The 21,700-nt window shown below is 40.9% G+C and overlaps 1 protein-coding gene across 1 annotated transcript in view; it reads left to right on the forward strand.

Annotated features, from left to right (window-relative positions):
- The window catches only part of LOC126336094 (uncharacterized), a 53,257-nt gene extending 39,495 nt beyond the window's left edge, over window positions 1–13,762 (forward strand). The window contains exons 3-5 of the mRNA XM_049999575.1: window positions 5,853–6,158; window positions 10,747–10,905; window positions 12,135–13,762. Of these exons, the coding sequence (XP_049855532.1) occupies window positions 5,853–6,158; window positions 10,747–10,905; window positions 12,135–12,410 (741 nt within the window). The 3' untranslated portion in view covers window positions 12,411–13,762. The remainder of the gene's footprint in view (window positions 1–5,852; window positions 6,159–10,746; window positions 10,906–12,134) is intronic.
- Window positions 13,763–21,700: the final 7,938 nt, after the last annotated feature.

Raw genomic sequence — 21,700 nt, forward strand, 5'->3', positions numbered from 1 at the left:
TCCCAACAGCCATCTGCTGTGGAGTCATTCGGGAGTGGACCTTGTAGAAACAATCTTGCATTTATTCTTTTCCACACACAAGTATATAACACGGACTGCACTAAAATTGAGATACTACATCTATTAGCAGCAGCAACAGTAGTAGTAGTTTTATTTATTCATAAGTCACTTTTACAGGGATACTGGGCATGCCATACTGTTACAATTCAAGAACAAGAAATAAATACATAATTCACACACACAGGAATTCACATACGTACCGGTCTAATGTGACTACGATGGTACATCCGTGGCCATATAGCAGGAACCATCCCGGAAATCTGCTCGAAGTAATTTAGGAAATCACGATAAAGTTCAATGGCGGAATGGAAATTTGAACCTCCACCCCTTTCGAATATGACTCCAGTCTCTTTAAGATAATGTAACGTCGTTCGGTTTATTCCCAGTGTGCTACACTGTTGAAGGAATAATAAAAAAAATAGTTTTGGGAGTCGCCAATACTGTAATTATGCCGTATACGGGTAGGGCTTGGACGAGCAGTTGGACGTAATGGCAAGTGTTAGGTTAAAAGTTACATATTAACAAAAGTAATACAAGGTGACGCTGATAGATTTAGATCAGGAAATGATAAGCTGAAAATAGTCGAGGAGTTTTGCTGTTCGTACAGCAAACTTACTGACGATGGCTGGAGTGGAGAAGATATACGAGAGCATGCTGGAAAGTAATACCTCCGACCTTCTTACGTGAAAACTGTTAAAGCTTTTTAAATAAAACGAACGATATTAACATTCTAAATCTTTATTCTTCGTGTCTACATATTAGCAGCCCTCTACCGCTAGAGGGCTCCGAATTGTAGGCTGTAACACGCCGGTGTGTAACGCGACAACGTCGGTGCCTGAGAAACAGCGTGCTTTAGTCGAGTTTCGAAGTCGAGGAGTACGGCCACCTCCTTCAGCAGGACAATGCCAGAACACTCACGAACGCTGCGACATCTGTAACAGTCCTATGCCTAAGGTTCGCTGTCATCGATCGTCCTGCACACATTCCCGACTTGGCCCAACATGGAACTGTTCCCAAAACTTAAAGAACACCTTCGAAGACTTAAGAGGAGGTTTACTGCCTTTGGCCCGAAAAAAGCATGTTCGTTGAGAATTTTTTTCTCGCGTTGTGTTACAGATATCAATGTCAAAATTGGTCAAAATATTTATTGATATTTCTTCTACAAACTAGAATTTTTTTCGACCGTCGCTGAAACGAAACAAAATTTCGATGTAGACCTCTTCACAGGTCAGCCGGCTCGTCTGAAATAGAAAGTGAGTAGACTTTAGCGAAGTATATAAAATTTCTTGGGAGTTGTACCTCGCTTAAGTTATTTAGACCATAGGAAACAAAATGGCGGCCATTTGAAACAAAATAGGGTTTTTTTCATCGATTTCTCGACTTCGTCGCCCAACTAAAAATGTTTATAGTTGTTGAATCGGAATAAAAGTGGTACAACTCCTAAACAATTTAGTTAGCTCCGTCGTAAACAAAGAATCATACCAATTGGTTAAGTAGTTTTGAAGTTACCATACCGCACGATAAAAAAAGTTATTTCGAGAAAAACGCGTTTGAAGTTTTGGCTACATATAAATGCAATATTACGCAACTTACGTTCAATCTGCTATTCCGGGTCCATAAACTAGTCCTTCCTCTTCCTCATAGAGAGCATTCTGCTCGATCTGGGCCATCCTGCGCTGCTCCAGAGCCTCTCACACGGCCGGTGACAAGTGGTTTTCGGCCGCTTGGCTCTGGTGGTCGTCCGAATGCTTGGCGAACTGCTTCGAATAGAGTCACAGGGTGACGTCGATCGTTGTCATAGTCTTCAGAATTCCTGAATACCCTTCGTTGAAGCTGCTCACTACCAGGAAAGTCGCAATCTCCACAGTCTTTGCACCAGAATGCAAATGCTTGGGGGCTAACTTCCAAACACACGCGCTCAAACTTTCATTTGAATTTTGTGTTTCCTCCCAAGCACCGGTACAATAACTCGTCCTCCGGGAGGGCCTCGTAGATCGGATGAATCAGTTTTTGAACTTCTTTGCAGAGTGGCTGGTCGTGTTGGTATTCGTCCAGATGTCCAGTAGCCTCGACGATGCGCCACTTGCACCAACTAGTTTCCCCAGCCGGACAATTTCTGTGTTGTGGGTGGTCATCGTTCGAACACTTGTGGAAATACGTTGCCCAAATTGCCTTTTTCATCTGCAGCACCGAACTGGAATGCCGTCGGATTGCCAAGCCGTAGTACTACGTAAGCTCCTTGATAACTTGATCCTTGGGCAAGCACATAGAATAATTTTTCGCGACTACAAAGTCGAAAGTCCCGATAAAAACTGGTGCGTGAGAAAGGCTGATTTCAGACAGGTGCATTTCTTTGTTCAACCGCGAGTAACAAACATTTCCGTTCTGTATTCGAAAAAACCGTTCGAGGGGTCGATTCTAAACAGTTTTATGGATCCAAAAATGCAATTAAAAATGGATTTTTTGATCCAAAAGATAGTAAACCTTCCCTTAACTTTGTTAGTGATGAACCGGTGCAGGCAGACATGAGGTTGTACTCGGTCAGCAAATTGGTACATTCTACAGTGACGGTATCAACAAACTGGTCTCTCGGTGTGGGAAGTGTGTTCGTCACCAGGTGTCGTCTTCGCTGGTCATAGGGGCTAACTTTGAAGCGGAAATCGTCACCGAAGACATTTCTGCCCCAGCCAATGATATTCCAGGTTGAAGACGTGTCTCGAGGCACCCAGACATCGGTGGATAAACCAACCTGACTGTCGCCTGCTATACAGCCCGACAATCAAGAGTGACGGCCTGAGGTGTCATTTCTTTTCGCAACACGACACCTTTGGTTGTTAGGCGCCGCTTCCTACAGCACAGAGGTACGTCAACGATTCGTTTTGTTGCCCTTCGTGCCAGGCCGTCCTGAACTTACATTCCAGCAAGATCATGCCCACCCGCACACAGCCAAAGTTTGTGCAGTTTGTCTTCGTGCTTAACAAACCCTACCTCGGCCAGTATGGTCGCTGACTCTCTCCACATTTGAGAAGCTCTGGAGCATTATGGACAGGGTCTCCAACCAACTTCGGATTTTGAGGATAAAGCGCCACTAGCACAGAATTTGGCACTATATCCCTCAGGAGGACATGTAACAACTCTATCAGTCAATTTCGAGCCGAATAACTGCATACATAAGGGCCAGAGGTGGACCAACGCTTTACTGACTTGCTCAATTTGTGAAGCTGTTTGTCTCGAATAAATCATCCAATTTTTCTGAAATTGTGATTTGTCTGTCTGTGAAGGTACATGACATCTACCGGTTTCCGTCGCATCAGGACAATTTATTCAAAATCAGAGCTCGTACAGAAAGATTTAAGTAATTTTTTCCCCGCACGCTGTTCGAGAGTGGAACGGTAGAGAACGAGTTTCAACGTGGTCCGACGAACCCTCTGCCAGGCCCTTAAATGTGAACTACAGCATAGCAAAGTAGATGTACTGCTGATCCAGTTGCTTTAGAGACCTTTGTAAACCTTATCAAGGAACAAGAGTGGCAAGATGTTTATAGTTCTGATACAGTACACGATAAATACAATGCTTTCCTCAAGACTTTTCTCGTGCTCTTTGAAAGTTGCTTTCCGCTTGAACGTTCAAAACAGGATACTACCACAAACAGGCAGCCTGGGTGGCTGACTAGAGGGATAAGAATATCTTGTAGAACAAAGTGGCAGTTATATCAAAACATTGGAAACAGTCAAAATCTAAATGCAGCAGCCCATTACAAATATTGTAAGGTGCTTAAAAAAGTTATTAGGAAGGCAAAAAGTATTTGGTTTGCAGATAGAATAGCTAAGTCTCAGGATAAAATTAAAACCATATGGTCAGTCGTAAAGGAAGTGGCTGGTCTGCAGAGACAGGTCGAGGATATAGAATCAGTGCGTAGTGGGAATGCCTGTCTTACTGATAAGTCGCATATATGTACAGTATTTAATAATCACTTTCCGAATATAGCACGTGAACTAAATAGAAATCTAGTCCCAACAGAGAATCACATAGCGCTCTTAAAAAAAAAAAGTGTTCCGAGACTGTTACCTGAAATGGTCCTCCATGATACGGACAAGAGGGAGATTGAGTTAATAATTAAATCACTAAAGACCAAGAACTCTCATGGATATGACGGGGTATCTAACAGAATACTGAAGTATTGTGTATGTTAGCCCAGTACTTAGCCATATCTGTAACTTTTCCTTTACGAGTGGTCGGTTTCCTGATTGCTTAAAGTAGTCGGTAGGAAGCCTCTTTATAAAAAGGGGACAATTTTAGACCTATTTCTATGCCATCGGTGTTTGCTAAAGTTATCGAGAAGGTTGTATATATAAAGTTACTGGAGCAATTAAATTCACATAATTTGCTGTCAAATGTACAGTTTGGTTTTAGAAATGGTTTAACAACTGAAAATGCTATATTCTCTTTTCTCTGTGAGGTTTTGGACGGATTAAATAAAAGGTTGCGAACGCTAGGTGTTTTGTTTGATTTAACGAAGGCTTTTGACTGTGTTGACGACAAAATATTACTGCAAAAGTTGGACCATTATGAAGTAAGGGGAGTAGCTTACAATTGGTTCGTGTCTTCCTTTAAGAACAGAATGCAGAAGGTAATTCTCCGTAGTATTGAGAGTGGTAGTGATGTTCAGTCCCAATGGGGCACTGTTAAGTGGGGCGTTCCCCAAGGGTCGGTGCTGGGGCCACTGCTGTTTCTTATTTATATAAATGACATGCCTTCTAGTATTACAGGTGATTCAAAAATATTTCTGTTTGCTGATGACACCAGCTTGATAGTGAAGGATCTTGTGTGTAATGTTGAAACAGTATCAAATAATGTAGTTCATGAAATAAGTTTGTGGCTTGTGGAAGATAATTTGATGCTAAGTCACAGTAAGACTCCGTTTTTACAGTTTCTAACTGACAATTCAACAAGAACCGATATTTTGATCAGACAGAATGGGCATATTATAAGCGAGACGGAACAGTTCAAGTTCCTAGGCGCCCGGATAGATAGTAAGCTGTTGTGGAAAGCCCATGTTCAGGATCTTGTTCAGAAGCTAAATGCTGCTTTATTTACCATTAGAACAGTATCTTAAATACACCAAAAGTATCCTACTTCGCATATTTTCATACACTTATGTCGTATGATATTACTTTTTGGGGTAATTCTTCTGATTCAAAAAGGGTATTTTTGGCTCAAAAACGGGCTGTTCGAGCTATGTGTGGTGTAAGTTCGAGAACCTCTTGTTGACCCCTATTCAATAGTCAGGGAATTTTGACATTGCCCTCACAGTATATATTTTCTTTAACGTCGTTTGTTGTTAGCAATAATAGCTTATTCTCAAGTGTTAGCAGCTTTCACTCAGTTAATACTATACAGAAATCAAATCTGCATGTGGAATGCACGTCCTTGACTCCTGTGCAGAAAGGAGTGCAGTATTCTGCTGCATCCATTTACAACAAGCTACCACAACAATTCAAAAATCTTAGCAGTAGCCCAAACACTTTTAAGTCTAAACTGAAGAGTTTCCTTATGGCTCAATCGCTCTATTCTGTCGAGGAGCTCCTGGAAGAGCTAAAAAATTAAGCAAATTCCAGTGTTACATTGTTGATTTTCTTTATTTAAACTTACGACTTGTCGCCTGAATGTGTTTTTATATAGTTCACTTTATCTGTTTCTAATATCGTGTTATAATTTCATGCATTGACTCGTTCTCTGACCACGGAGACTTGTGCCTAATTTGGTCCCGTGTCGCCGTGCGGGTGCTGCAGGTGTCCGGGTCGGCGGACGCGTCGCCGATGAACGCGGGCCTGCTGGCGGTGTCGGCGCTGCACGTGGCGGTGTGCGTGTGGAGTGCGTGCCGCACCTACCGGCTGGCGTGCCCGTGTGCCCGCGGGTCGGCCGCCTCCTCGCGCTCCGGCGGCAGCCGCGCCAGCTCGTGGCACAGCAGCGTGGCCAGCGGCCGCCGCCGCCTCGTCTCCTCCTGGCTGGGCCAGCAGCACCGGCCCACCGCGGCAGCCGGCGCGCCCCACGTCGTCCTCGTGGCGCCGCCGCTGCCGCCGCCGCCGGGGCAGCCCGTGAGTAAAGCTACCGTAGACTGTTCTAAGTGAGCTACACTGTGCTAGTATTCCTAGTAGCTTGCTCAGTTAAGGGGGGTAGGATGTCAAACGGGCCGTCCTGCAGCAGGGGGGACACCACAGGACATTTTAGTTTCCACTGTCTATACTTTTACGAATAAATTCATAAAACTTTGTCAGCATGACCAGAAAGGATTCAGGATTCGCAATAATAGCAGTGGAACTTCAAAAAAATTACAGAATTTTATTTTATTTTATTTTATTTTTTATTTATTTATTTATTTATTTTTTTTTTTTTTGTACATCTGAAACTTCAATATTTTTTCACTTCTGTTGGTTGCGTTTGTTGCTATAGGTTTCTTCATAAGTAAGAGATATTCATCGATGAATTTTGCACAGAATACAAACCATGCTTACATGTGTATCAAACTCAAGAAATTATTTAAGTTATGAAAAAATGAATGTGCTCTTACATTTTAAACTTCATGTTTAGAAAAAACTCAAATTTTGTAGTTAATTATCTCAATTTTTACTACACTTTTTAGTGTTGTTGTTGTTGTGGTCTTCAGTTCTAAGACTGGTTTGATGTAGCTCACCTACATCCCACGTTGTTGTTGAGGGCAATCTCACTGCTCTAGAGTACACAGAAAAGATTCTGCAGTCAATTATGGGAGCATATGCTAACATTTTGGAAGCAGTTTTATCTTGACGCATGATATCCCGCGTGTTCATTGAATTGTTCACGTGAACACTTTCGTTCAGCTTGCTGGGATCAGCAGAATGGAGTGGCCTGCCTATTCCCCAGACGCGAACCCATCGAACCTCTGTGGGATTTATTGAAACGAGGTGATTTTGGACTTCGACAACGGCCAAATACTGTGTGCGACTTAGGCAATTCGCTATTGAAGAGTAGGACAATCTGAACCGGCACTGGCTTGATGATGTCATCGGTGGTATGCCAAGACGGATTCAGACCTCCATCCGACGAAGGGGATGGGGCGTTCCACCACGTATTGACACGGCTAAATGAGTGCTAAGTAACTCCTCCTCCTCCGTCTCACCTCCCCCCCCCTCATCCCCCCCGAAACAGACGATTTTGTTGTTATACTTTTTTTTTAATTGCTGGTTTGGACACGTTGCAAATGAATATATACGCAATACACATCGCTCGGACGTAATTTTTGTTTCCTGTGTTATGAATCTGCAAATAAAGGAATGATTCAAAATTTTTTCGATGTATTTATTCCACAGTTAGAGTTTGGTAATAGCAGTCAACATTTCTTTCACATATATTACATCGCTACGTAGTTTCCTTCACTTTCTATGACCTTACTCCAGACTTTGGTAGCAGTATGTATTCCATGTTCACAAAACCTCTTCTTCTGTGGTCACAGTCATGTTTCCACTGCATAAATTACGCTCTCATCATCTTCAAAGTGCGCCCCTTGTATAGAATCTTAAGAGGCCACAACAGACAGAAGTTCACGGGCGTCAGCTGTGCACTATACACCGAGCTGACAAAATTCATGACACACTTCCTAATGTCCTGTCGGACCTTATTTGTCTGGTGTAATGCAGGATCTCGACGTGGCATGAACTCAAGTCGTCAGATGTCCCCTGCAGAAATACTGAGCCATGCTGCCTCTATAGCCGTCCGTAACTGCCAAAGTGTTGCCAGTGCAGGACTTTGTACACGAAATGATCTCTCGATTATGTCCCACAATGGTTCGATAGCTGCCCAGATGATTAGCGCGAGTTGCCTAGAATGTTCTTCCCCAGTGACTTGGTGCATTGTCATCCACAAAAATTCAATCGTTTTCTGGGAACTCGAAGCCCATGATTGGCAGCAAATGATCTCTAAATATCCGAACGTAACGACTTGCTGTCAGTTATCGGTTCAGTTGGACCAGAGGACCTAGTCCATTCCATGCAAACACAGCCCACACCATTAAGGAGCCACCACTAGCTTGCATAGTGCCTTGTTAATTTGTGGGATCTGCGCCACACTCAAACCCTACCATCAGCTATTACCAACTGAAATTGGGATTCATCTGACCAGGTCACGATTTTCCAGTCGTTCAGGGTCCAACTGATATGAATCAGTAATATCTGGACCTGATCATGACCACAGAAAACCACATGAACTTCGATACTGGACAACAACTGAGGAATAAATAACCATATTATCCAGAACCATCTTCTGTGAAGCCACCACCTAATAAGTGTACTTCCACTCACCACACACTTGATAAGTCGTGATAGAGTTTAGTAATTGAACAGGAACAGAGCTGTGTAATACTTGAAGCATTCCTTGTGGTAATGAGTCGTATTACACTATGGTGGTGAAAACAAATAATAAGTTTTCTGTTTGGGCTCCAACAACTGTGATAGAAATATATATCAATAACTCAATAGGCTGGAGATTATTACAGCTTTAGCAGCCTAATATTAGTTTTGAACAGAATACCATATGATTAGAGATCACCACAGCTGGATTCTAAATTTTGTTTTATGCTGTGTCTTGTTTCTTAAAAACATATAAGAATGTGCCTACATTAATCTCTCTGCATATAAATACATTCGCATACATTGTTGCTCAACAAAAAGGTCATTTGTCTGAAGCCAGCTGTGGCTCAAGATAAACTAATAAAATGTAGACTCCTGCCATGCTAGTCTTCAGTCCTGCGAGATTGTCTTCTGTATGTCAAACATCACATGAGACAAGTAACTCCTCCATCCAATAGGCGTCATTAAACCCAAAGTCGAGCTTTAAGTGACTATTGTGCGGGATGTTTGCCTGGAAAGACTGGATCCCTAACAGGTCTGCCATTGTATCTCACCTGCAAACTATATAATAACTAACTGTTCAATCACGTGCATCAATTTCATTGTCTACAGCATCGCACGGGTGACCTGTAACTACAGCATAACAATGCACCACATGATCAACCTGATGATTTGTGGCAGTATGGTTTTGAGGAATACTCAATGGACATGAGGGCACTTCAGTGTCGGTCTCACCAAAAACACTCTTCCCCTTCCTCGTCCTACGCCCTCAAAAGTTCTGCCAATCCTCATCTCTCTTCCAGTGTGCTACCAATTGATATGTGCTTGTCCTTACACCAGCTACTGGATGAATAAGTGTGTGTTCTGGCTCCAGCTACTGAACTAAATGTGTGTGTTCTGGACCCCATTATTGAATGAAATGTGCAATCATCTATGAGCTGTTGGAGGTCTTTGAGTGATCATGGATCAGGATGGTTCCTCAATGCTCTCAGTGTTTCATGGAGTCCATATCATAGCTCAAGAGGGTAATCAATAAGCCAAAAATTGATTATTTTAGGACACTCCTCAGAGACATTCACTGGACTGATGTTTACAGTGCTCATAGCATGAATGAAAAATATAACACTTTTGCTAATACAGTGCTTACCTTATTCGAACACTGTTTTCCCCCAAAACTTACCAAGGTTAGAGCAAAGTCTACAAAAAAGCCATGGATTACTCGAGGAATAGGGGTGTCTTGTAAAACAAAAAGAAAACCGTATCTGTCAATCCGAAACAGTTCCAATGTAAGTCACATCAACTTTGTTTTTAGATATATTTTTCCCACGTGGAAAATATATATATATATATATATATATATATATATATATATATATATATATATATATATGTGTGTGTGTGTGTGTGTGTGTGTGTGTGTGTGTGTGTGTGTGTGTGTGTGTGTGTGTTATTTATTGTGCCTGTCTACCGGTGCTTTCCCGCTTGGTAAGTCTTGGAATCTTTGTTTTTTAATATTTTTTTTCCCATGTGGAAGTTTCTAACTTCTGAGCAATTTCAGTGCAGTAATGTATTCATTGTAAATAAGTATTATAGTATTTGGATTACATGTCTATTACCTTATAAATAGATAAAAAACTTTTTTATTTTAAATTCAGTGCATTAGTATTTGTAAAATGACTTGCATATAGTGTTCCTTAAAAAACGATGATCATTCCACTTGGGACCTGTGGAATGGTACATTGGCTTATTTGTTTTAGTTGTAAATATTTGCCATATATTGATGTTTTTCTGACATGTTCCACATCCTGGAGGACCTCCTCACTATGGATCAATTGGAATGAAAGTAAATCTAATCTAATCTAAAATAGTTAATGTTCACAATAGTGTCTGCCTGCTTAGCTTGGCAGTAATGTGCTTGCCTCCCATGCACTGGGCCTGGGTTCGATTCCCAACTGCATTGGAGATTCTCTCCACTTCGGGACTGGGTGTTGTGCTGTCCTCACCATCCTTTCATCCTAATCATTGGCTGCAAGTTGCCCGATGTGGCGCCGATTGAAATAAGACTTGCAGTTGGTGACCAAATACAACTGGGTCATCCCCGCCAACAATGCCATATGATCATTTCACATCTTGCAATGTTGATTAACGCCACATGTATACTAAATAACACCAATGAGGTGTGATAGATAAATAAATTAAGATACAATTGGGAAAATTTATTTATCCTCATTTCTCTTTGTTTATTTAAATTTCTGTATGAAAGCACTGTTGGTAACAAATACCTTTCCTTTTCTTGTTTCAGATATTGGCTCCATTGTATGCCATCCAGACGCCAGCAACAAAATTGCAGCCAGCATCAGTCATCAATTTTCACATACCAGCATCATTGCCTTACATGAACCCGATGCCAAAACATCGTCATGGACGACCTAGACCACAGTCATTACCTTACAGTCAAAGTGTAAGTATGTATTCAGTAAAGTATACAGACTAAAGGGGTCTTTATATCCACAATTAGTTCAGAACAAGCTTGGAGAAATGATACAAGTTATTGAACTTTATATTTAGTATATGGTCAATACACACAATTGTCAAAAGACATGTATAATGATGCAAATGAGAAACAATGAACTTGAAAAGGTTACATGTGTTTCATAACTGAATGTTCAGTTCCTCAATGCAGTGCATAGCCTCTGGTGTTTCTAGTAGGAGATTTTCTTCACTATCATGATAGGCTCTAATGAAACAGTTGATGACTGCAATATATACTCTTGCTTGGAGCTCTGCATTCACAGTCTGGATTGGAAAGCTTGTTGCACTTGTAGAAAGCATCTCTGCACTGGCCATGGCTTGTTCGGTTTGTTCATATTTGATACAGGACAATCCAGCTATTGCACTATTGGTGAGATCCTCTTGGAAGCTCAGCACCTGAGAAGATGCATACCTGTTAATGCTTCCCATTGGCCTTAACATTCTTCAAGAGGTTTAAAACATCTGGCAACTGTACCAGAAGTATAACTCAGGGTATCATGTTATGATTGCAGCCTCAGGTTTAAAAGTGGCTGGTCCCCTATGCATGGGTTAATTACAATTCCTGGAAACCTTTTTGAATTCCCTTATAATAGCAGTAGATATACACAAATCAGGTGGCATACTTGTTAAACTTGTAAGCCAATGAAAGAACACCTTGTGGTTGTTGAGGACCCCAAGTAGTTTGACATAACTTATGTCTACACGTCAGTGCTTATATACCCACACTGGAGTCAAGGCATATTGCACATGCACTGCAGCAACCCACTAAGACAGAACTTTTTTTGATTTCCATTGTAGATATTGAAGACATTGAAGAAGTGCCATTAGGAGCTATGTACATTGTGCACCAAATAACTTTCGTACATCAGGTCAGCAGTAGTATTAGGTATTTATGTCACAAAAGAACACTAGAGCATTTATTTCATAATAGCTTTTGATACATTACATTGGTAGAATTTCTTGCATTATGTATTCACAGTAACTTGTGTTTTGCTAATTTAATGACAAAGGTAACATCCCTGCAGTGGTTTAAAATATTTTTGAGATCTTAACACAGATTTTTTTAACAGATTACTTGTAAAATACCAAACTTGAAATAAATTCTTTTTTTCTTTTACTGAATGAGATTAGTGGTTTAAATTTGCTCTTTTTTAACAGCTGGCTCGACCAAAACGGAAACAGATAGTAGAAGACCAGCGGAGACACCACACACTGGATGGCAGGCACAGTAACAGTGTGCCCGCAAAAACTCAGCCAAAGAAGAAGAGACAAATAACAGAGGAAGAAGTTGAGAAAACATACACAGGCCTCGATCGTAATCTTGCTGAAGAGTTCATCTCTATCGCAATGGAGCCTGGTGTTGGTAAGGAGAGACTGGCTCGATCTGCAAGTGATGGAGTCAGCAGCAGTTCACAGCCTCCTGCCAGCATTTAGTCATACTGTCACCGAGACTGTGAATCAGAGTGAGATGTAGGACCATGTGTTCCAGTGTGTGATTTCATGTCAAGAAAGTTCATACATTAGAAATGTTAGACCAGTTTCAGACTCAAGACATGGTGTAAATATACACATGGACTGATTCTACAACAAAATGTGTGGATTATGCATCCTGACAAAGATCCATGCATAAACAAAGTGCAATATTTTCATTCAGCTGAATGATTTGAGTTACCACAACATAAAGAAAGTTATTGTCATAGATTTATTCCTTCACTGCTTTTTCACATCATTTCTTCATCAATTTAGTGTACATTCTAGTATTGCATCTGTGCATGTGCTTTTGTGTGTGTGTGTGTGTGTGTGTGTGTGTGTGTGTGTGTGTGTGTGTGTGTGTATACATGTGTGGGAAAAAGAGAAAGGAAGAGAGAGAGATTGCTCCCAATCAGCATTCTCTCTACTGGTGTCATTACATTTTACTACGAAATCATGTAGGTACAGTTCTTTTGAAGAATTTTGTACACTTCATTATACAGATTACAGATCAAATCTTTAGTTGAGCATTACATCTTAGAACAAATATATGTATGGCAATAAGGAACTGACAATTTTGTATGAGAGTTACTGCAGAAATTTTACATATACATACTATGCATTTCAGAAGAGTTACACGAAAATAAATAATACAGTATTACATTTGTAATAAATAGAAACTGAAATCTATTATTGTATGGGATTGCTGGCACAATATTTTATCTGTAAAGAACAATAAATAGTCTGTACATCATAAGTAATATATATTAATAATTATTAAACACTGTTCTACAAAACAGCCTCATCCTTTACACCGGCTTGAAGTGAAAATTCCAACTACCATTTAACCATTTAATGTTGACAATACTTTGAACAACTGTAGTAGAGCAGCAAGTATGGAACATGGCTTCTGGATAAAATTCAATGCTGACTGTAGTCAAAGACCCTAAATGCATGATGTCATCATGCCTCCACCCATTATTTCAGTAGTCATTAAAATGAAACAGCCAATCAAAATGTAGCAGCCATTTTCAAAAGTACCAGTATCTAATTTTGTTATGACATGTTCAAACATACTCTGTATTATTTAACAAAAATGTTTACTTTAATTGCTCTACCTATCATCTCATGTGCACATACAGCATCAACAAAAGGTAAGCGTCACCTAAATTGCATAAAATGGCACCAAGTTCAAAAGAATATTGCCAGTGCTACAGTATTTCCATGTCAAAAATGTATTTAAGCTTCACCTGAATTTCACAAAAGTGTGACACGTTCAAATAAATTTGCCTGTACTACAGTATTTCTAAAAATTACCTAAGCTTTGCCTGAATTGTATAAAAATTATGCCATGTTCAAAAAGATATTTCCACATCATAAAGTATGTAATATTCACTGGAACTGATGTCATGTTAAGATAAATAATCGTGTAGGCTTCTCCACCTGAATTCAATAAAATGCACACACACACACACGCACACACACACACACACACACACACACACACACACACACACACACACACAAACAAAAGCGCATATACATGGACCTAATGAAAAGTATACACACATTACCATGTTTCCATACTTCATATTTACATCAAATAGTGTACAGTATCATCATTAACATTCATCCATACCTATTATTTACGAAATATATGTATGCAACAAGCAGTAAATTTCATCCCTCACCCTTCTGTCCCTTTTATACCCAACTGTGCTTCACTCCACTATATTTTACTCTTCATTGCATTCAATGTCATAAGATAGAGAAGCTTTAATAACATAAACAAATTAGATGTATCATCACAGGAAAACAGTATAAAATCACATTTAACACTTTTAAATTTTTCTACATGTTCTATTTTACATCCTTCAGGCATTTACATTTTTTCATATATACAACATAATATCAGCCAACATAATCATCATTATCACCATTTTTCAGGTGGTAATTACCCACAAGTAGACTGTAGACTGCTTCCATTTCCCTAGTTTTCTACTAATGAACTGATTTATCTACAACTAAGACAATGTGATCACTAAAATCCTACAATCGTAAGTCCAGGATGGAATACCAGCAGTTAAAAAAAGGATAGATTGCTTCTCACTGTAAAGATGACACATTGGACTGCAGACAGGAACAACAAAAAGACTGTTACACAGTAAGTTTTCTGCCAAACCCTTAATCAAACAAGGAAGGAAACCACATACATTCACACAAAAAGGCACTTCACACACACACACACACACACACACACACACACACACACACACACACACACACACACACACACACACACACACACATGACCACTATCTCTAGCTGCTGTGGCAATATTGCATCTGCTGTGTTGAATGAGCAGCAATTGGGATTGGGGCGGGGAAGGGGAAAGGATGGCACGGTATGGGTAGGGGACAGAAGAGTGCTCTCTGGTGGAGCATGCAGGGACTAGAAGGTGGCAGGACAAGACTGACAAGGGCAGTGGCTGGAGGCTGTGCCAGGGAAAGATGGTTACATGCACTGACAGAGAGCAGCCGACAGTGAGTGTGAGCAGACGTGAACTGGGAGGCGGCTATGTGACAAATGGGGTGAAAACTGTAGGATGATAGGTGTGGGGACAGTACGTTGAGGCCAGGATAACTCTAGGAACAAAGACTGTGTTTTAAAGATAACTTCCATCTGCACAGTTCAGGAAAGGTGTTGGTAAAGGGGAGGCAGACGCACATTGTTAAGCAGCCATTAAAAACCAGCATGTTATGTTCAACTGCAAGTTGTGCCACATAATCCACTTTGCCCTTGGCCACAGTTTGGTGGTGCTCATTCATTCTGATGGACAGCTTGTTGGTCATCATGCAAATATAGAAAGCTGTGCACTGACTGCAACAGAGCTGGTACCTTATATGGTTGCTTTCACAAGTGGTCTGGTGTCTGATGGCGTGAATAAGTCTGTGACATGACTGGGATAGAAAATGCCATGTGAGTAGATTGGGCAGGTCTTTCATCTGAGTCTTCCAGTGTAATGTAATCCCCGTGGCAAGGGGCTGGGAATGGGAGAGGTATAGAGATGGTTTAGGATCTTGTGGAGGTTGGGTGGATAACAGTGCACCATTTTAAGATGGGTGGGAAGAGTCTTGGGTGGGAAGTCTCCCATTTCATTGCTTGATGATAGATATTCAAAGCCCTGATCAAGGATGTCTTTCAGCTGATCCAGTCTAGAGTGGAGTTGGGTGATGAATGTGGCACCCCTCAGTAACTGGTTCTTGAAGGTGGTGGGAAGATTGGGGACATTTGGTGATATGGCACACCAAGTTTGCAGACTAGTTCTGGGGCAGTGTGTCATTCAAATACTGGCACACACTACGCTAGCCATTGTGGCCCTTATTGGTACACTTCTCCTCCCTTGCAAGGTGAAGGGACGGGCATTGCTGTCGTCATTGCTGTGACTGGTGACACATTCATGGCATATGTGATGGAACAGGTAAAGATCTGTGGAGCTCCCCATCCAAAGTGAAAGATAAGTATAGACAAAAGTAAATTGGGATGAGGGCAAACACTGCTGTCCTGGGTGCCTGGTAGACAGGATCAGCAATGGGAGAGTGGCCATCTTGACATCAGGGTCCACACTGAAGGGTGCCAGTTCAGAAAGCAACTGTGGTGGACTGATGAGGAGAAGTGATAGAGATTGTGACCTGAAAGGAATCCATGCTGCCAGCAGTGAAGACTCAGTCAGAAGAAGAAGCCAGTAAAGGCTGCAAGAAGTATCAGCAGAAAATGGGAAACTGGGGGTGCTGATCAATGGACAGCAGTGGATGAACAGGTGGCCCTGGATAAGTAATCAGCATTGGCCTCCAGACCACAGAGGAGGCCTGGCACCATTCCTGGTGTGCAGCTGGTTTTGGTGGCATGAAACAGACCAATTGTTGATGCAAACCTTGAAGCTGAAATACAGTGGAGGCACTGTATAAAACCCATGGTCAAACCAGGTGTGCTGGACACATACTTCAGTGAAACTGGCGCTGCTGGTGCTGCCTGTTCAGGAGCAAGTGGTTCAGCAGCATCCATGGTTGACAGCTGTGCAGGAGCTTGGCAGGGCTCTTGTTCCAAGTTGGTGTTGTTATGTATGAGGTTAATAAAAGTGTAAGTGATTCCTCAATGGGAAAATCTGCTCTGTAGTTGTGCAGCTATGTCTTAAACAGTTAATAAAAGTAACTCCATCTATCCATTGGACTGCAGATGGAAAGGAGGCACTGTGATGTGGAGCTCCCCATCCAAAGTGAAAGATAAGTATAGACAAAAGTAAATTGGGATGAGGGCAAACATTGCTGTCCTGGGTGAAAGATAGAGCCATCAACAGTGCCTTGCCACTAGCATCAGCTGTTGCAGATGGATAATGGAAGACATAAGAAAAATGAGAAAAAAGGACCAGCAAAATCAACATGGACTCTTTCCCAAGGTAGCAGATGTCCACAGAAGAAAAAGTGCTCCAGCACTGCTGGCTACCCTAAACACTTGCAGCAGACCACATCAAAGTGTTCCATTTTATGACTGATATCCAGCCAAAACACAGTGGTGTGACAACATTTTCACGCGAGCGATCCCCCCAGAGACCCTGATGTAATAAACAGAGGGATTTTTGCTGTAGAGTCACTGGAATCACAACAGATGGTGTAAACTCATCCATTGAGAAGAGAAGAATGCAATCCAAGATAGAGAGATGATGACACAATGCATAATAATTCCAAACCAGGTCTGACACTTGGTCCATCAGATGGTTGGCTATCCCTATTGTACCATTCACACGATCTGCCACAGCACTGCATACACTGTCACAGAATCCGTGCAACAGTATGATATCCAATTGAAAACAAAGCAGCTCCTCTTGGTTGAATGAGGGGTTAGGGCTCAATTGGGAACTGGAATAGAGCATCCATATCGGCCCATTGCAATGTGGGAGAAAATAGATATCATAATTGTGTTGGAACAACAAAAGAATCCAATGCTGAAGATTTATTTATTTATTTATTTATTTCATATTCCATTAATCTATATTGTGATAGATCACATGGATGTGGAACGAGTTAAGATTACATAACACAGATATAATATACGTATATAAAATGACAAAAATGCACCATAAAATGATGAGTAGGCCTGACAGTTAAAATCAAATCAAAGGTATAGCTCAAGTAGCACACACCAATTACTTAACAGGAAAACATAGTACATTGTCTAACTCAAACAGTTGAAGATGAGTTATAGCAAAACACATTAAAACAAAGTTTTAAGAATATAAATACCAATGGCAATATAGTTTACAAAAAAACAATCATTGCATTATCTGCAGGTACTCATCAAGAGAGTAGAAGGAATTTACCATTAGGTATTATCTTAATTTATGTTTAAAAGTAGCTAAGATGTTAATGTGAACTTTAATATCTGAAGGAAGAATGTTGAAATTTTTGTGGCAGAATAATGAACACCTTTAGGCACAAGACTTAAATGTTTCGGATTCCTATGTAAATAATTTTTTGACCTAGTATCATGATCATGATACTCACTGTTAGTTTTCAAAAGAGCCTGGTTATTAGAAACAAAATCATCAAAGAAAATATGTATTGAGAGGTGACTGTTAATATTTGTAACTTATGGAACAGATTTCTGCAAGAATATCTTGGATGAACACTGTTCATGGTACTCACAGCTCTCTACAAATATTTATTTGACTGAAGGCCGGTTACCCCAAAATATTACTCCATATGACATGATAGAATGGAAATAACCAAAGTAGGCAGCTTTGATAGTGCCCAAGTCACCAGTGGGGGTTGATTATATGCATAGCATAAGTTGCCACATCCCCCATGAACCATGGACCTTGCCGTTGGTGGGGAGGCTTGCGTGACTCAGCGATACAGATAGCCGTACCGTAGGTGCAACCACAACGGAGGGGTATCTGTTGAGAGGCCAGACAAACGTGTGGTTCCTGAAGAAGGGCAGCAGCCTTTTCATTAGTTGCAGGGGCAACAGTCTGGATGATTGACTGATCTGGCGTTGTAACAATAACCAAAATGGCCTTGCTGTGCTGGTACTGCAAATGGCTGAAAGCAAGGGGAAACTACGGCCATAATTTTTCCCGAGGGCATGCAGCTTTACTGTATGATTAAATGATGATGACGTCCTCTTGGGTAAAATATTACGGATGTAAAATAGTCCCCCATACGGATCTTCGGGCGGGGAGTACTCAAGAGGATGTCGTCATCAGGAGAAAGAAAACTGGCGTGGAATGTCAGATCCCTTAATCGGGCAGGTAGGTTAGAAAATTTAAAAAGAGAAATGGATGGATTAAAGTTAGATATAGTGGGAATTAGTGAAGTTCGGTGGCAGGAGGAACAAGACTTTTGGTCAGGTGACTACAGGTTTATAAACACAAAATCAAATAGGGGTAATGCAGGAGTAGGTTTAATAATGAATAGGAAAATAGGAATGCGGGTAAGCTACTACAAACAGCATAGTGAACGGATTATTGTGGCCAAGATAGATACGAATCCCACGCCTACTACAGTAGTACAAGTTTATATGCCAACTAGCTCTGCAGATGCCGAAGAAATTGATGAAATGTATGATCAAATAAAAGAAATTATTCAGATAGTGTAGGGAGACGAAAATTTAATAGTCATGGGTGACTGGAATTCAGCAGTAGGAAAATGGAGAGAAGGAAATATAGTAGGTGAATATGGACTGGGGCAAAGAAATCAAAGAGGAAGCCGCCTGGTAGAATTTTGGACAGAGCACAACTTAATCATAGGTAACACTTGGTTCAAGAATCATAAAAGAAGGCTGTATACATGGAAGAAGCCTGGAGACACTGACAGCTTTCAGATAGATTATATAATGTTAAGACAGAGATTTAGGAACCAGGTTTTAAATTGTAAGACATTTCCAGGGGCAGATGTGGACTCGGACCACAATCTATTGGTTATGACCTGTAGATTAAAACTAAAGAAACTGCAAAAAGGTGGGAATTTAAGGAGATGGGACCTGGATAAACTAAAAGAACCAGAAGTCGTAGAGAGTTTCAGGGAGAGCATAAGGGAGCAATTGACAGGAATGGGGGAAAGAAATATGGTGGAGGAAGAATGGGTAGCTTTGAAGGATGAAGTAGTGAAGGCAGCAGAGGATCAAGTAGGTAAAAAGATGAGGGCTTGGGTAACAGAAGAAATATTGAATTTAACTGATGAAAGGAGAAAATATAAAAATGCAGTAAATGAAGCAGGCAAAAATGAATACAGACGTCTCAAAAATGAGATCGACAGGAAGTGCAAAATGACTAAGCAGGGATGGCTAGAGGACAGATGTAAGGATGTAGAGGCTTATCTCACTAGGGGTAAGGTAGATACTGCCTACAGGAAAATTAAAGAGACCTTTGGAGATAAGAGAACCACTTTTATGAACATCAAGGGCTCAGATGGAAACCCAGTTCTAAGCAAAGAAGGGAAAGCAGAAAGGTGGAAGGAGTATATAGAGGGCCTATACAATGGTGATGTACTTGAGGACAATATTATGGAAATGGAAGAGAATGTAGATGAAATGGGAAATACGATACTGCGTGAAGAGTTTGACAGAGCACTGAAAGACCTGAGTCGAAACAAGGCCCCTGGAGTAGACAACATTCCATTGGAACTACTGATGGCCTTGGGAGAGCCAGTTCTGACAAAACTCTACCATCTGGTAAGCAAGATGTATGAGACAGGCGAAATACCCTCAGACTTCAAGAAGAATATAATAATTCCAATCCCAAAGAAAGCAGGTGTTGACAGATGTGAAAATTACCTAACTATCAGTTTAATAAGTCACTGCTGCAAAGTACTAACGCGAATTCTTTACAGACGAATGGAAAAACTAGTAGAAGCTGACCTTGGGGAAGATCAGTTTGGATTTTGTAGAAATGTTGGAACACGTGAGGCAATACTGACCGTACGACTTATTGTAGAAGCTAGATTAGGGAAGGGCAAACCTACGTTTCTAGCATTTGTAAACTTGGAGAAAGCTTTTGACGATGTTGATTGGAATACTCTCTTTCAAATTCTGAAGGTAGCAGGGGTAAAATACAGGAAGCGAAAGGCTATTTACAATTTGTACAGAAACCAGATGTCAGTTATAAGGGTCGAGGGATATGAAAGGCAAGCAGTGGTTGGGAAGGGAGTGAGACAGGGTTGTAGTCTCTCCCCAATGTTACTCAATCTGTATATTGAGCAAGCAGTGAAGGAAACAAAAGAAAAATTCAGAGTAGGTATTAAAATCCATGGAGAAGAAATCAAAATGTTGAGGTTCACCGATGACACCGTAATTCTGTCAGAGACAGCAAAGGACTTGGAAGAGCAGTTGAACGGAATGGATAGTGTCTTGAAAGGAGGATATAAGATGAACATCAACAAAAGCAAAATGAGGATAATGGAATGTAGTCGAATTAAGTTGGGTGATGCTGAGGGAATTAGATTAGGAAATGAGACACTTAAAGTAGTAAAGGAGTTTTGCTATTTGGGGAGCAAAATAGCTGATGATGGTTGAAGTAGAGAGGATATAAAATGTAGACTGGCAATGGCAAGGAAAGCGTTTCTGAAGAAGAGAAATTTGTTAACATCGAGTATAGATTTAAGTGTCAGGAAGTCATTTCTGAAAGTATTTGTATGGAGTGTAGCCATGTATGGAAGTGAAACATGGACGATAAATAGTTTGGACAAGAAGAGAATAGAAGCTTTCGAAATGTGGTGCTACAGAAGAATACTGAAGATTGAATGGGTAGATCACATAACTAATGAGGAAGTATTGAACAGGATTGGGGAGAAGAGAAGTTTGTGGCACAACTTGACCGGAAGTAGGGATCGGTTGGTAGGACATGTTCTGAGGCATCAAGGGATCACCAATTTAGTATTGGAGGGCAGCATGGAGGCTAAAAATTGTAGAGGGAGGCCAAGAGATTACTACACTAAGCAGATTCAGAAGGATGTAGGTTGCAGTAGGTACTGGGAGATGAAGAAGCTTGCACAAGATAGAGTAGCATGGAGAGCTGCATCAAACCAGTCTCAGGACTGAAGACCACAACAACAACAAGTTGCCACACTAAGCCTTCTATGTAGGTCTAGAACATGCACAGACCATTTCAACTTACCATCAATTATAATGCCCAAGAACTTAGATGTTTCACAGCATAGTATATTTAGTTTAGCAGTTTAAGTGGTATACTTCATCTTCTT

This window comes from Schistocerca gregaria, chromosome 2 (genome assembly GCF_023897955.1).
Source record: "Schistocerca gregaria isolate iqSchGreg1 chromosome 2, iqSchGreg1.2, whole genome shotgun sequence".
Lineage (NCBI taxonomy): Eukaryota > Metazoa > Arthropoda > Insecta > Orthoptera > Acrididae > Schistocerca > Schistocerca gregaria.